Here is a 15,297-nt window from a genome sequence, read left to right on the forward strand (position 1 = left end):
TGGTTATCATGGTAGGTCTTCTGGGGACTGGCTTCCAACTGTTTGGCTATGAAGAAAAACTTCAGTCCAATCCTTTACAGCATCTCTTTGAAGTAAGTTGTCAAGGAACAATATTAGAAAATGCTTCAGCATTTTTTTCAGAGTACTGTGCAGCTTGTTGACTCATGTTTAATGCCAGAAGTTTAAAAACTATGTTTCTTAAAACATGGAACCAAAACTTACTTGAAATGTTGCTTTTTCTATTACTAGGAGGTTCTTTTCATTTCCATATCCAAATGTGTCTTTTATTACTATTTTTTAGTCAACTAGAGATATTTTTCCCTCAGGTATCAAATCTGAAAATAAACACACAAGATAACACATTAGACACTGAGAAAATATTCAGTATTTTTTATCAGCTGGTGTACTGCTGTTTTTTTGGGTTTTTTGGTTTTTTTGGTACTGGGGATTGAAATCGGGTCCTTGCGCTTGCACAGCAGGCGGCAAAACCACTGAGCTAAATCCCTGGCCCTATTGCTGGTTTTGCTTATGCTGACAACTATAATTAATTTACATTTGCTAAATGTGGATACTTTTTTCTTTTTTGATACCGGGGATCAAACTCGGGACCTTGCACTTGCAAGGCAGGTGGCAGAACCACTGAGCTAAATCCCCCGGCCCCATGTGGATACTTCTTTACTTTTTTTTTTTTTTTTAATTTTTTGACATGGAGAAAGGCACCTTTGTCTGAATTTATGTGTCCTTTTTTCATTTATGTCCATATATAACATTCCACTTAGTTTCCTGGCTTTTGCCCAGTATGAACTTTCTGTTCTTCATTTAGTCCATTGGATACTTTATTTCTCTATCTTCAGTCCTTTCTAGACTTCATTAATGAAGCTCTTCCTGTGCAAGCAATCCTCAGAGATGAGTTTCCTTTTCATTGTTCCAGTTGTCATCTCTGCTATTTCTGGGCCTCACAAAGGAAACAGATACAGTGTCAGCCATGTTGGTCACATACTAGGAGTCAGACTGAAATGTTCTGCTTCTGTCTAAGCAAGAACACATGTCAAAATAATGCTTTACTTCTCTAGCCAAAGCCATAGAGAGCTCTTTAAAGACCTTTAAAGGTTTGTCATTTCCTCCTGAGCTCATGTGCACACTTCATTTTAATGCCTACAGTTTGATTTATGTTAATCAAAGACTCTCTTTCCCATTAACAGTTTGATAGCCAAGAGTTTAAAACTTATTAACTCTTTGTGGGTATTTGCAAATAAAGCATGTCCACTTAGTACCTGAAATTTCTCTGTATTTTTTTTTTTTGGTACGCAGCATCAAACACGAGACCTTGTGTTTGCAAGGCAGGCAGCGGAATCACTGAGCTAAATCCTGGCCCTGTATTATATTTTTACACTTTGAATAATGGTAGTTTTTTACCATAAGCTTAGCAATCCTTTCATCAAATCCATGTCCACATAGATACTACATGGCACAGAAAATACAAATATAGGGGGTTTGGTTTTTTGAAACAGGGTCTTGCTTTGTAGTTCAGGCTGGCCTTGGACTCACTATAGTCCATGCAGGCCTTGAAGTTGCAGTGATCCTCCTACTTCAGCCTCCCAAGTACTGAAATTACAGGCATGTGCCACCATGCCTCCTGGCTTGTGTTGTCAGTTTAGAGTGCAGTTTAACATATCAGAGTTAGTCCAGTTCCCACCTTTTGAGATTCATAAAAATAGTAGATGGCTTATATCTGTGGTAGAGGTTATTAACTGATGAGTACACATAAGGAAGGAACAAGGGCAGGAAGTCATTCTATGAATGACTAGAAAGTCAGGGAATAATGGTGTTGCTAATGGCCTAATGAGGAGCAGCATTTCCAGGCAAAAGAAGGCAAGTGAGATACACCCACCTTGCTGTTGGGAACAGAATCCCATTAGAACAATCACCGGCTCTCTTTCCTTTGAGAGACAGAGAATATGCAAAGTTTACATTAGGACCTCCATTGGCACCAGTTTACATCAATACCTTATTATATCTTTCTGCTGGCTTTTGTAGATCCTCAGTTTTCATTTTAAGTCATAGTTATCACTGAATTACTTTCATCAACAATTTTTAGTGTAAATGAGGAACTTGAGTTTTTTTAACACTTTAAGAAAATGATAGTTATTTTGTTCCTGAAGGAAAATTTGAAGGGCATACAAATAACTAAAGTTTATTTACTAGTTGACAGATGCCTTTGTATGCTCTGCTGTGCCAGAGATGGCATACATGGTAATATGACAGTGACCTTTAGGATAGACCACCAGATGTCCAATGAGTAACTAAAAGCAGGCTAAAGCTTATCATCTCTGCTTTCATTTTATGCCTATCTCCTTTACTACTTACAACTTTGGGTCAGATCCTTCCTCAGCTCTGCATGCAGACATGTTAATTGCTTAAGGAGTGTCTTTAATACAAGGTTTAGTAGCCCTAAATTTACTGAGCCTAGCCATCCTCCTTTGTGACTAAAGGCACACCAAGGTAATAGTTACTCAAGTAATTTTCAGGATTTACAGGGAGAGCCAGTTGCTAGTTTTTTTAACATCTAGTTCCAGAGCCCCTGGAATGATGCCTGGAAGTCTCCAGTGAGTGTCCTAAACCTGTAATCACTTCAAATTCCAGGAAAAGCAGAGCCTCAGAGACCACTCCATGGTGAGTTACTCTGTGACAGAAACCAAGACTCCCCACCCTGAGCAGGAAGTTACCTTAAGATGGAAAACAAATTGCCCCCTAAGCAATTACAGTTCTCCCAGAACCTCACAGGACCAGTCCTGCCTGAGATACTTATCAACCAGACAAAGGTTTGACCAGGATTACTTAGGTTGCTAGCTGTACAAACCCTTACACTTACCTTTCGTCCCCTTTCTATAAAACCCCAAAGTTTCTGTCGACCCCTTAAAAGTAGATCTTGAACCTCCTTATTTGTCCTTCCCAGTACAGCCATGCTAATTAAAGTTGCTTTCCTGCCCTTCACCACTGCTGGTCTCTATTGGCATTATCAAATGTATAACCAAGCCTGGTCCGTTGGAACGCCAAACTCCAGTAACAGTAATACAAAGGATCTCCATCTTCATTGCACCTTTCCAGAGTCAGGGATAATTCTAATCTTGATGTTTAGAGTAAATAATTTTGGCACTAGCTGATGGGAAGTAAAATGTTTAGAACAATTTGCATTTACCCTTTCTTATTTGTGAAAATCTTCTGAAAGCTTTGGTCAACCCCCTATTTCTTGCATTAAATTTTAGTTAATTATGAGCTCTTTGAAAGAAAGGCCAATGTTTTTCCTGATTTTTTTTTTTTCCAGCCCTGTCACTAGGCCTTGCAGTGGGCTTTGGGAGCCTGAGGCAGGAGGATCACAAGTTCGAAGCTAGCATAGGCAACTTAGGAAGACCCTGTCTTAAATCTTAAAAAGGAGCTGAAGATGTAGGGGTAGAGTGCCTCTGAATTCTGTGTCCTATACTACCCTCTCACTTTAAAAACATGAAAGAATCTATTGCCCAAGACATAATGTTCTTCTAGATATAAGTTTCAAAACAGTTTTTCAATAATTAAATTGATTCTAGTCATACATAGGAATATATATGCTGTTAGAAATTATTTTTTATTAAAAAATTGTGTTCAAGAGTTCTTTATTAATTAGGTCACATTTCTTTTTTTAGTGAACACTTGTTAGAGGAAGTGTGAATTTTGCTCCTTAACACTTAACCTGCAAAGTGGTTTTTTTTTTTTTGGTACTGGGAATTGGACTCAGGACTTTGCACTTGCCAGCCAGACATGGCACCACTGAGCTAAAATCCCAGCCCTAAAATGGCTCTTAAATTATTAGTCTAATTAAATCTGGCCTCAGCCATCACTTTTGATAGTGTAAGTCAATTGAAGTTATTGTTAGGGATTCCCTGTCTCCCAAATCACATGAAGTTCTGAGGACTATTCTTATATGCACCCCATGACAATCATAGATGCTTTTCAGTCTACACTGGTGTTTCATATACTTAGCATCCCAGTCTACTTGATGCTCTGCTTGTGTGGCCAGTTATGCCTGAAAGGTCTTTGCTCTGGCCCAGGTTTATAGGCTTAGAGGCCAGCCTGCTTTCATAGGCACATGGAATCATTTCCCTCTGAAGGCTTGCCACTACCCCAGCTTTTGCTGCTCCTTGAAGCCCCTCTCCCTTCCCTGCTCTACGCAGTTCTCCTTTCCTCTATCCTGGCTTTCTCCCTGAAGCTACATGCCTTTCTGTTCTACCCCACTTCCTGGAACAATACTGCATTTTCTGTCCTGTGAGTCCTGTACATAAAATAAGGATGAAAATGCTAGCAAGGACAGAGTACAAATTAATAGTAAATACCTGTTTAAGCAGTAAATATCTCTCACTCCATTGAAATGTGCTAAAACAACTTTTTCTTTCAACCTGAGAAACATGTTTAGTAGGCACTAGTGTATATTTATCTATAAGAAGTTAATAATTATCATCTTTGGACAAAGATAGAAGGCATCATGGATATGATTTTGCACAGCAAATAAAAACAAGAGATTCCAAATGTTAAAGATAAATGGGAGTGAAAATAGTCTTCATAACGCTGGGAATATAGCTCAGTCATAAAGCTCTTGCCTGGTATGCACAAGGCTGTGGGTTCAATTCCCAGCACTGTAAAAAAAAAAAAAAAAAAAACTTGGGGAAAAATAGTCTTCATATTCTAATGAAGTATTAAAGAGAAATTTAATAACTAATGAATTTAGTTCAAATTATTTTTATCTAGCAGATTTTGACTTTTTTAGCTATTTGAAATATTATGTTAAATTTCAACTATAAAAGTTTCTTTGAATTTCTTTAGTATTTCATTTAACATTAAACCTGTTTCAACCAGCAGTTCTTTATGAAATTTCTGTTGAAGACATGAAACAACATTAAACACTATTACATGTTCTTTTCTAAGTAATGAGATAAAAATTAAATGCATTTTGACATAGAGAACCCATAAATATATAGATAAAAGGATCTATGGTATCCAAGTTATGCTAATCATTCTTAGCAGTTACTCTCAGTACTGCTAAGATAAGAATAGTCAGAGGGTGGGGTTAGAACCCCAGACTAAAAACTTAAACTATGCCCATGTGGCTAATGGTATTCTAGTATCAAATTTAAAGGACCAGGGAAGGTGTTATCTACTATTCTTACTTTTTATCCTTAGTTCTTTACATTTGGGCAGGTCATTCCAAGAGCTGGCTGTAATTATCTTAATTAGTTGAACTTGAAATAAAATGTCATATGCTTTTTGGCAATCCCAACACATAGAAATAGTGAAAACAGTGTGTTAATATTCCTTAAGGAAATCGCTAAGATGTTTACAACCAGTTTTTGCATTATAATAGCTAAAAGAAAATTGTATTTCCATTCTCAAAAAACAGTATATGCTAAGCCACATTATTATTAAACCCAGGCTTAAAATTTCCTATTTGTTTCTTGGTATCTAAATCTAGCCTGAAATAGAAGTTATCTCCAAAATGCTTACTTTGCAAGGATAGAATGTTCCCAGTAACTGTAAATTAAAACTGCTTATAATTTCAGAAGTGCATAGTTTTGAATATATATGAAAGAAAGTTCCTAAAATGGTAATAAATAATTATAGTTTTATTTTGTTCATTTACAGGCAAATTGTTACATGTTTATTAAGGCTTTTTTGTTTGATAATGTCATTTGATTTTTAATGTTTGTTTTTATAACTACAAATTGCTGAAATTCCAAAATTCTTCAAGTACTAGGAAGAGTTTTTTTTAATTCTTTCTAAGTTTTAAGAAAGAAAAAGATTGTGGTGAAGTTTTTCTAAAAATATATTAGCTTGAATGTGTAGTAATTTTTTAATGTTCAACTGTTTGGGCTTAGAGTGGTAGATTTTTTTTTTAATAGAATCCTTTCCGTTTCTGAAAATAAGGACATTTTGAATGTTTGCTTATACATATGTGTACACCGTTGTGTATGTGTCTGTGAGAGAGCAAGAATCTCAAACTATTTATGAAAATGTCTACTCCAGTAGGCTGAATTGTTAAGTAGTTGTCAGTGAGTTCATCATTTACAAGTCAGGAAGTCTTCAGTTCATTATCTCTGTTTTCCCACACCTTACGGAGATCTCCTGTCTTTGAATTAGCATTCTATGCATTATTCTTGGCTTAGCTAGTAGACAACATGGAGATTAATTTTCAGATATTTGTCAGGTCTTTCCAAGACCACCTGCAGATTCAGTGATTCACTTGGGGTACTCATAGCCCTCAGCATATAATCCTACTCTAGGCTGTGATTTAGGGCAGGGAAAGAATACAAAACACAATCAGCAAAGGGAAAAGGCAGATGGAATAAAGTTCAGAGGAAACCACATTCAAGCATCCATGGGTCCTTTCCCAAGTAGAATCACAGACTGTACTTGATTCTTTCAACAACAAATTGTGACAACACATGTGAAATGTGATCTGCCACAGAAGCTCTTTAGATATTCCATGTCCAAGATTTTTATTGGATCCTGGTCATATAGGAACCCTCTCCCTAGCATGTGTCAAATTCTGAACTCCAAGAAGGAAAGTAGCCATTCAGCACAAAACAGTTCAGGGGCAGTGAGTCACTTTTATGAGGTTGGTGGAAACATTCTCAAAATCCAGGTTTCCAGTTGTTAACCAGTGGACAATCTTGCAAGGCAGTATATTTTAAAGATAGTATCTCAGGCACGCTGGGTGGGCTCTTTCTCACACAATATGATAGAGAGAAAAATTACATAATTTTATTTAGCAGTATTTATTCATCTAAGTCTGCTATTCAAATAACATTGTCTATGAAAAGAGAAACATTTTTGGGCTGGGGATTTGGCTCAGTGGTTCCACTGCCTGCTGCCCAAGCGCAAGGACCCGAGTTCAATCCCCAGTACCAAAAAAAAAAACCAACAAAAAAAAGAGAAACATTTCTACCTTGAGTTAGATGCTTAATGCCTTGTCCCTTTCATTGGTAGTATCTAGTGGATATAAGCTACTGTATAAACTTTGGCCATAAAATCATTGTTGCCATGATGTTTTTATATTACTGTAAGAGTTTAGAGGCCTTTATTCATTTATTTATTTTTGTAGATTAGTTACTAATTCCTGTTGCTTTAATAGCTTCCTGGAAGTAATACAATAATTTGTCATTCAGCCCAAAAGTGAGTTACAACTTATAAAATCTTTTAATCCTTGTGGGAATTGAATTGTAATATTAGTACATTAATGTCACTATATTTTAGACTTGAAATTGATTTAAAATTGCATTACAGGTAAGCCCTTAATAAGCTCTTATCCCTACACCAATTATTGGGTGGGTGCAGAACTAAAACCAGCCAAGACAGATGGTGATACAGTACTGTAGAAGTGAGTGCCTCACAGTTCATAGGTGTTCAAGTTGGAATGTTATCAAACTGTCCAAAAAGTCTTTCTTATTTTTTACTGTAATCACCTATTTCACTGGTCTTTTACAGATTCAAAGAACAGTTTAACCATCTTTCATTAAAACAACTGCTAAATCTTCCATTGGCCTTTTCTGAGGTTGAGCCATCCTAATTTCTTCAGCCTTTCTCAGACAAGTTTCAGGAATAATAATTTGGCATTTTGAAAACATAGAAGAAATGCCAGCTTAATCTAAGACAGAGGTCTGTGAACTTGGATATGAAGAAAACATTGTACAGTACTTTATTTTTCTAACCTCTATCAAAAATTAAGCATTTTCTTCCATTACTATGTTACAGTTTATTTAAAAGTTTGGTTAAGTGTATTTCAATGTAACTATTTCTTTTATAATTTTATGAATTCTATACATTTAAAGACATTTTGAGTAGGAATCTGAGCTTCACCAAGAACACATGGCAAAAAGAGAAGGAAAAGAGGCCTCTTTGAGATGGGGCCTCTGTGATGGGGTCTTTTGATTGAGAATTCTCAGAATTGTGCTTTTTTTCTTTTCAGTAGAGATAACAATAACTTGCTTCATTTCCTGTTATACTTTTAGGTTTATGTACAAGTTAATAAAGAAGCAGCAGATGATAAAAATATAGCAAAATTGGCACGTGAGTTCTTCCAGCGACTGGAACTAGGTGACATGCAAGCACTTTCACTGTGGCAAAGATTTCGAGACTTGAGCATTAAAGAGTACAGTCAAATTTACAAGGTATCCATAGATCTCTGTGCTCTCCTGTGATGTGTAGCTCTCCCTGGTACTGCTGCATAGTAAAGCTGCTGCTTAAGCTGATATTTAAGAACAGATTTCTGATTAAGTTGAAAATTGAGACTAAGCAGTGTCAGATGACATTCTAATACTTCTTGTCAGTCTGGCTTTTGTTTCCTCTCTTCTATCATTCCTTCACTTCTTCTTTTTTCTTTCATTTCCTTAGGCCTGTATATGATGGGTATAAATTCATTCATTTAGTAAACATTTGCTAAGGGAGATATGTATACAACAGTGAATAAAAGAAAAAAATTTGCTTTCATGGACCTTACATTCTAGCCTGGAGAAAGAGCAAATTAAACAAGTTAAAGAGAGCAAACAAGAAACATACATAGTATGTTAGATGGTGCAATTGTAATTTCAATCAAGTGTGTTACATGAGTGGCATGAGGAGAGTTTTGGTAAAGAAGCCATGCAACTGAAGTATGTAAATAAGATCAAAAGTGGTAGGAAAGAAGTTGAAAAGGTTATAATGTGGGGCATGATGTAGGCCATTCTCTAGAGCTAACCAGTATAGCTTTCTGCTATGATAGGAAAATTCTGTGTCTTTGTCTGTCATAGCGGCCACTGACCACATGTAGCTGTTGAGCCCTTGAAGTGTGAATAGTATGACTGAGGGACTAAATTCTCAATTTTATTTAATTCTAGTTTAAGAAGCCACATGTACCTTGTGACTACCATATTGAACAGCCCAGTACCATTGTGAGGACTTGACCAGTGTGTTATGAGTCATTAGATGGTTTGAGCAGAGGAGTAACTTGATCTAGTTTTTATTTTCCCCATCTGTGTGACAGATGGTAAACCGTCTATAATTTTGTCTTAGGGTGAGATTATTGGAGATTTAACTAATATTTTGTTTCTTTTGTTTCTGAACTCTTTTAGCGTCTAGGAATATACTTTGATGAATATTCAGGAGAATCATTTTATCATAAAAAATCTCAAGAAGTCTTAAAGTTGCTGGACAGTAAAGGACTACTACAAAAAACAATGTATGTCCACTGCCTGCCTTGCAAGCTCAAGGTCCTGAGTTCGATCCCTGGGACCAAAAAAAAAAAAATGGTGATCAGGTTACTAATCTTCAGTAAAGTTATGTACTCTTAGGAAATTGGTATTGATGTGTTCCTTCAATAAGGGCAACAGAATGCGGTGTGCAGCCTTTTTAGCATTTTTATAGCAAATCAGGAAGTAGAGACAGGAAAAATAAGAGATGTTAGTGGGTTTCTGCTGGGATTCTGTTACCTTGTATTATATGATAAAATTCTTTCCTTCTAAAAATGTTTTTGAAAAATGAAAAATATGTATTAATTTATGATATGCATTATAATGTTTTGAGATATATATACACACATCTAAGTCAAGCTAATTAACATACTTAGCTGTGATGAGAATTAACTAAGTAAAAAATCACATACTTTGTTTTGATGAGAACATTTAAAATCTACTCTTCTAACAGTTTTTATGTGCACTATACATTATTAATTATAATTGCCATGCTGTACAGATTTCTCCAGAACTTATTCTTCCTGTTTAACTGCACCGCAAAGGAAGTTATATTACCCCATTCCCTGTCCCTGGTAACCACCATTCTGCTCTGTTTCTGGTTTCATTTCTTCTGTATTTCATATGTAAATAAGATCATGCAGTATATGTTATTCTGTGCCTGGCTTGTCTCTCCAAGGGTTCATCCATATTGTGACAATTGATAGGATTTACTTTTATAAGGCTGAATAGTATATAGACCAGATTTTTAAAAATCTATCATCTGTTGATGGACTCTGGCTTGATTCCGTATCTTGGATATTATGGATAGTCCTGCAGCAAATATGGCAATGCAAATGTCTTACATTGATTTCATTTCCTTTGGATACATACCCAGAAGTGGGGTTACTAGATCATTTTGTAATTCTGTTTTTCAAAAAATTTTAAAGAACTTCCATGTTTTATATAATGGCTGTACCAGTTTACATTTCTAACAGTAGGGTACAGGGATTCCTTTCCTCTACATTCTCGCCAACATTTGTTGTCCCTTGTTTTCCTGATAAAAGCCATTTTAACAGATAAAGAGCTATCATTGTGATTTTAATTTGCCTCTGATGATTAGTGATGTTGAGCACCTTTTAATACACTTGTTAGCCCTTTGTGTCTCTTTTAAGAAATGTCTATAAATCCTTTGCCCATTTTTAAATCAGGGTATTTGTTTTCTTGTTATTGTTACTGGGATTTTGAATTTCTTATAGTCTGGATATTAACCCCATATGAGATTATCGTTTGCATATATTTTCTCCCACTCTATAGATTTTTCTCTTCACTTTGGTGATTACTTCCTTTGCCGTGCAGGAGCTTTGTAGTTTGATGTGATCTCACTTGTCTATTTTTGTTTTCTTCTTGTGCTTTTGGGATCATAACCAAGAAATCTTTGCTTCTATGTTATGGTTAAATATTTTTACAATTCCAGGTCTTCAGTCTAAGTCTTTAATCCATTTTGAGTAGATTTTTATATATGAGGTGAAGCTAGGATTTCATTCTTCTGCATGTAGCTGTCTAGTTTTCCAGATAGTATTTATTGAAGAGCTTGTCCTTTTCCCATTGTCTCTCCATGTGAATTTTAGAATTATCTTTTCTATTTCTATGAAAAATATTGTACTTTTGATAGGGATTGTATTGATTTTGTAGATCACTTTGGATGGTAGGGACATTTTTATAATAGCCTTCCAGTCCATGAATGCAGGAGTATCTTTCTAATAACTTGTGTCTTCATTTCTTACATGTGTCACTTTTCAGTGTACAGATTTTTTATTTCCTTGCTAAAATTCCTAAGTATTTTAAATATTTTGATGCTATTACCAATGGGATTGTTTTCTTGATTTCATGTTCAAATATTTCATTATGATATATAGATATGCTACTGATTTTTGTTTGATTGTGTGTGCTGCAACTTTACTAGTTTTGTTTATTCTGTTTTTTGGTGGAGTCTCTAGGGTTTTCCATATATAAGATCTTATTGCCAGCAAACAAGTATAGTTTATTTGCAAACAAATATAATTTAACTTCTTCCTTTCAAATTTCGATTTCTTGTATTTCTTTTTCTTGCCCAATTCCTTTTTAATTTTGTTTTTAGCTTCCTGTCAGCTAAGCAAACAGGAAAATGGTACCAATTATAAGAGTTTAGTCATCTGTAATATACAAACAAACCAGTTGCTTAGGAGTTTCACCTTTCATGGTATCAAATCAAAATTTTTCCCATCATCTTTGTAAGGAAGACATGGGAAATATAGTTAATAGCATCCTCAGTGCTGTCCTAAGGAAATTTTTGTCATATGCAAGTTCCAGTTTTTGGTCAGACAGTAAAGACATTAGTAAATTCCATGGGGTTTTTTTGTGCACAGTTCTTTGTGGCATTATAAATTAGCCCAGTATTGAAAACTGTAACAATTTGCAATAAAAAAATTTGTGATATTTCATAGACAAGCTGAAGCTTAAGATCTCATTTTTCAATTAGGTACATAAAAGATTTTGTGTGAGTACCTTATCCAATCCTACAGATTTTTAAAGGGGAGGATAATACCCACTTTTTAATATAACTCAGTCATACTTCTTAATAGTTCTTGTTCTATTCTTGGTGATCATAGCTTGAATTGATCACTGCTTATTGGTGCATTAGCAATAACTTCTGGTTTGCCAAAGATAATGTAAAAGATGTTATCTATTTTCAAAAGTCTTAATTTATTGTGTTGCTTTACAGTTACTTTCTAATATTTCTAGAAAAGGAACTGCTGTAGTGGATCTCTCTGGCAATGGTGACCCCTCTTCAATTTGTACCGTAATGCGAAGTGATGGGACTTCTCTTTATGCAACAAGGTTCGTAGCTTCTGTGAAGGTAAATGTGGAATGGGTATATGATTTCACCTTCTCTGTCGAGGACAAATGCCAAAACAGTCATTTTATCCTCCAAACTGATACCAAATCTTAGTTACAGATTATAAATCTATTGCTTTCATATTTTAAAAATACTTATGAGGTTTCTTTAGATAACTAACTGCAAGTTACAATCCCTGAAAGGTTCAATATCATCAGGAAATTGACTTGAAAACTATTTTCAATGTGTTAATATCCTAGGATTTCTACAGCAAGCTATAAAACTTAGGTCCTTTGTAATAAACTTATTTTGCAGTGCTGGCAATCAAACGAAGGGCATTATGCCTATAAGATAAGCACTCTACCACTGAGCTACACCCTCAGTCCCCACACAAACCACTTTTATAACAAAGTAATTGTATTTTATTATTTACTACTGTCATTTATTTGAACAACCAAACAATTTATTTAAACAACCAAACAAGTCTTTTAACTGCCCCTTAGAAATTCATCTCTTGTAATTACTTTTCGACCTTTCCCTTTATGAAGTCCATGCAGTTAAGATTAGGAAATAAGAACCTAAGGCACATTCTTTTCCTAGACACAGAAATTATATATATATATATATTTTATATATATATATATAGTGTTTGTGTTCCCTCAGCTAATTATTAGACAAAGTAAAGAAACCTGTGAGCAATAATTATGAGAAATGTCCATTTTCTATGTCAGAAAGACTACAGCTATCCTGATCTGTGTCATCTGTCTTTTATCATAGGGGCTATCAATTAGGTCTGCATCTTTTTATGTATTTACATTAATACCTGTACTTTATCTTTTTTTCTTTGGGAAAATAATTTGTCTCTTTGCCACAGTGGGTTCCTTATAGAATATATTTGTGTGTGAATATATGAATTAGAGTTGTTACAGCAGACAAAAGTGCAGGAGAATACTGAAAAGAGCAGAGTGTGAGGGTGGAAACCTGGATTTTTATTCTGATACCTAGCCATCACTTCACACTCTGGGCCATGGTTCCCTGCTTTTTTTGTTGTTTGTTTTTAGTACTGGGGATTGAACTCGGCTCCTTGCGCTTGCAAGGCAGGTGGCAGAATCATTGAGCTAAATCTCCAGCCCTGTTCCCTACTTTTTGAAATGGGAGACCTAGACTAAATGACTTGGCATTGCTTCTAGCTCTCAAATTCAGTTTCTGGAAACTCAAACTAGAATGGTCTCTTAAATCCTTCTCTTTTGTTCCTTCACTGGTTCAAGAGGTTTCCTTTTGTTTTGTGCTTGGTTCAAACCAAAAATATAATGGGGCTGTGTATTTGCAGTACCATTTTGTGATAATCTTCTCTGTATGTTTCTCAAACTATTGCTACTATTATTATCCATCTCAGAAACCTTTTTAGCCATATTTTTCTCAATTGCTAGTCTTCATGAAATTTCATATATCTGTATGTATTACATGCATATCTATGCTTTATACATAAACAGTAAGATTCTCTTTTTCCTCAAAAACTAGGTTTTGCCTCCATTGAGAATGCATATTCCATGCATTGTCAGGATGGGGTATTGATGACATTTTGATGATCTCCTCCATTTCAAAAGATGTAGGAATTTTTTTCAGTTCTTCCAGTATCATATATTATGAATTTTCAACTTATGTGGGGTTTTTTGTGGGGTTTTTTTTAGAAATTTATTTATTTATTTATTTTCTTAAATTCTTTTATATTGGTACATTTTAGGTATACAATACATTTACATTTATCTTTGGGTGCTTGTACCTGTACATGATGTATCTTTGTTCTCATTTTTTCCCCATTACCTGTGCGCCCTTCACCTTAGACCCTTCCCTATTTACATACCTCATTTCCATTTTTTCTTTTCTCATAATTTTTCCTTTCCCTTCTTTCCTTTCCCCTACCCCTCCCACCACCCCTACCCCTTTGGACCTTTTCCTATTTCAAAGTATCAGTTATTAGTTATTAATCCTTTTAGTCCTTATTTACACTCTCAGTTTCTCACACTAGAGAAACTATTCGGTATTTACACATGTGTGTCTTATTTATTTCACTTAAGAGTATGGCCTCAATATGCATCCATTTATCTATAAATGACTCTAGTTTCTCGTTCTTTATGGCTGAGTAGTACTCCATTTTATAAAAAAACCCATATCTTCTTTATCCAGTTTCCAGTTGATGGGCACTTGGGCTGTTTCCAAGCTTTAGCTATTACAAACTGTGCTGCTATAAACGTGGGTGCTTAAGTGTTTAAAAATCTTAAATTTTCATAGTTGTGGTTTTTCATTATTCTATATTATGTATTATTGGGTATTTTGTATTTGATTAGAGATAAAAGAGGTAAATGGAATATTTATCTAAGGATATATAGGTTTTTAAAATGTAGTAGAGGGCTAGGAATGTAGTTCAGTTGTAGAGCACTTGCAATAGCATGCCAAAGCCCTGGCTTCAAACCTCCTCCTCCATTCAAAAAAAATCTTTTAAAATGTACTAGAGGGGTGGCTTCTGAGTAATCCAAGATTTTGAAAGTCCTTGATAGAGTTAATAGAAGAATAGCTAGAAGATGCCTCTTTATCTAGTACAATACCTATATTTTTCGTATGTTATTTAAGAAAACGTATTACAGAAAAGTGACAAGTGATTCTTTTCAGTAAGAGCTTAGTCATAATACATTTACCTACAGGATCCCTTGCTTAGAACTATTTTAGCTTTCACTACTACTTGTCTTAGATCTTTTGAAATTTTTGTTTTCAATTGTATTTCCCAGAGCTTTAATTATTACTGCTTTTCACAAACCTACCTTTGTTACTATTATTTTGTATCAGAGTATGTATTGGGACTATACAGCCCCAGCTATGGGATAACATAGGAGTTCTTAAATAGAAAATTCTCATTATTATTAAATAGGTAAAACTAATTATTACCCAGATCTGTATAACAACTCTTGATTTATGCCATTTTTTAGAGACCTTGCAGCTGCTATAGATCGAATGGACAGGTATAATTTTGATACAATGATTTATGTGGTAAGTAATCACAATAAAGAACAAAAGTTTTGACCCCTACCTCATGCAGATTGCAGAGATAAAAATTGGAAACCATAGTGGAAAACTATTTAAAAGTACTTTTGTCAAACTAAGTAGAGAATTCAACATTAAGTGTATGTAAGG

The 15,297-nt window shown here is 34.9% G+C and overlaps 1 protein-coding gene across 7 annotated transcripts in view; it reads left to right on the top strand.

Annotated features, from left to right (window-relative positions):
- The window catches only part of Rars2 (arginyl-tRNA synthetase 2, mitochondrial), a 74,884-nt gene that overhangs the window by 52,963 nt on the left and 6,624 nt on the right, over positions 1 to 15,297 (top strand). For all 7 annotated transcript variants that reach the window (XM_087188031.1, XM_004860233.3, XM_004860234.3 and 4 more), the window contains 5 exons: positions 16 to 92; positions 8,037 to 8,195; positions 9,135 to 9,241; positions 12,015 to 12,110; positions 15,093 to 15,153. In XM_087188031.1, the coding sequence (XP_087044157.1) occupies positions 16 to 92; positions 8,037 to 8,195; positions 9,135 to 9,241; positions 12,015 to 12,110; positions 15,093 to 15,153 (500 nt within the window). The remainder of the gene's footprint in view (positions 1 to 15; positions 93 to 8,036; positions 8,196 to 9,134; positions 9,242 to 12,014; positions 12,111 to 15,092; positions 15,154 to 15,297) is intronic.

This window comes from Heterocephalus glaber, unplaced genomic scaffold, assembly GCF_053883595.1.
Source record: "Heterocephalus glaber isolate CG9 unplaced genomic scaffold, H.glaber_assembly_v1.0 deba00001523, whole genome shotgun sequence".
NCBI lineage: Eukaryota > Metazoa > Chordata > Mammalia > Rodentia > Bathyergidae > Heterocephalus > Heterocephalus glaber.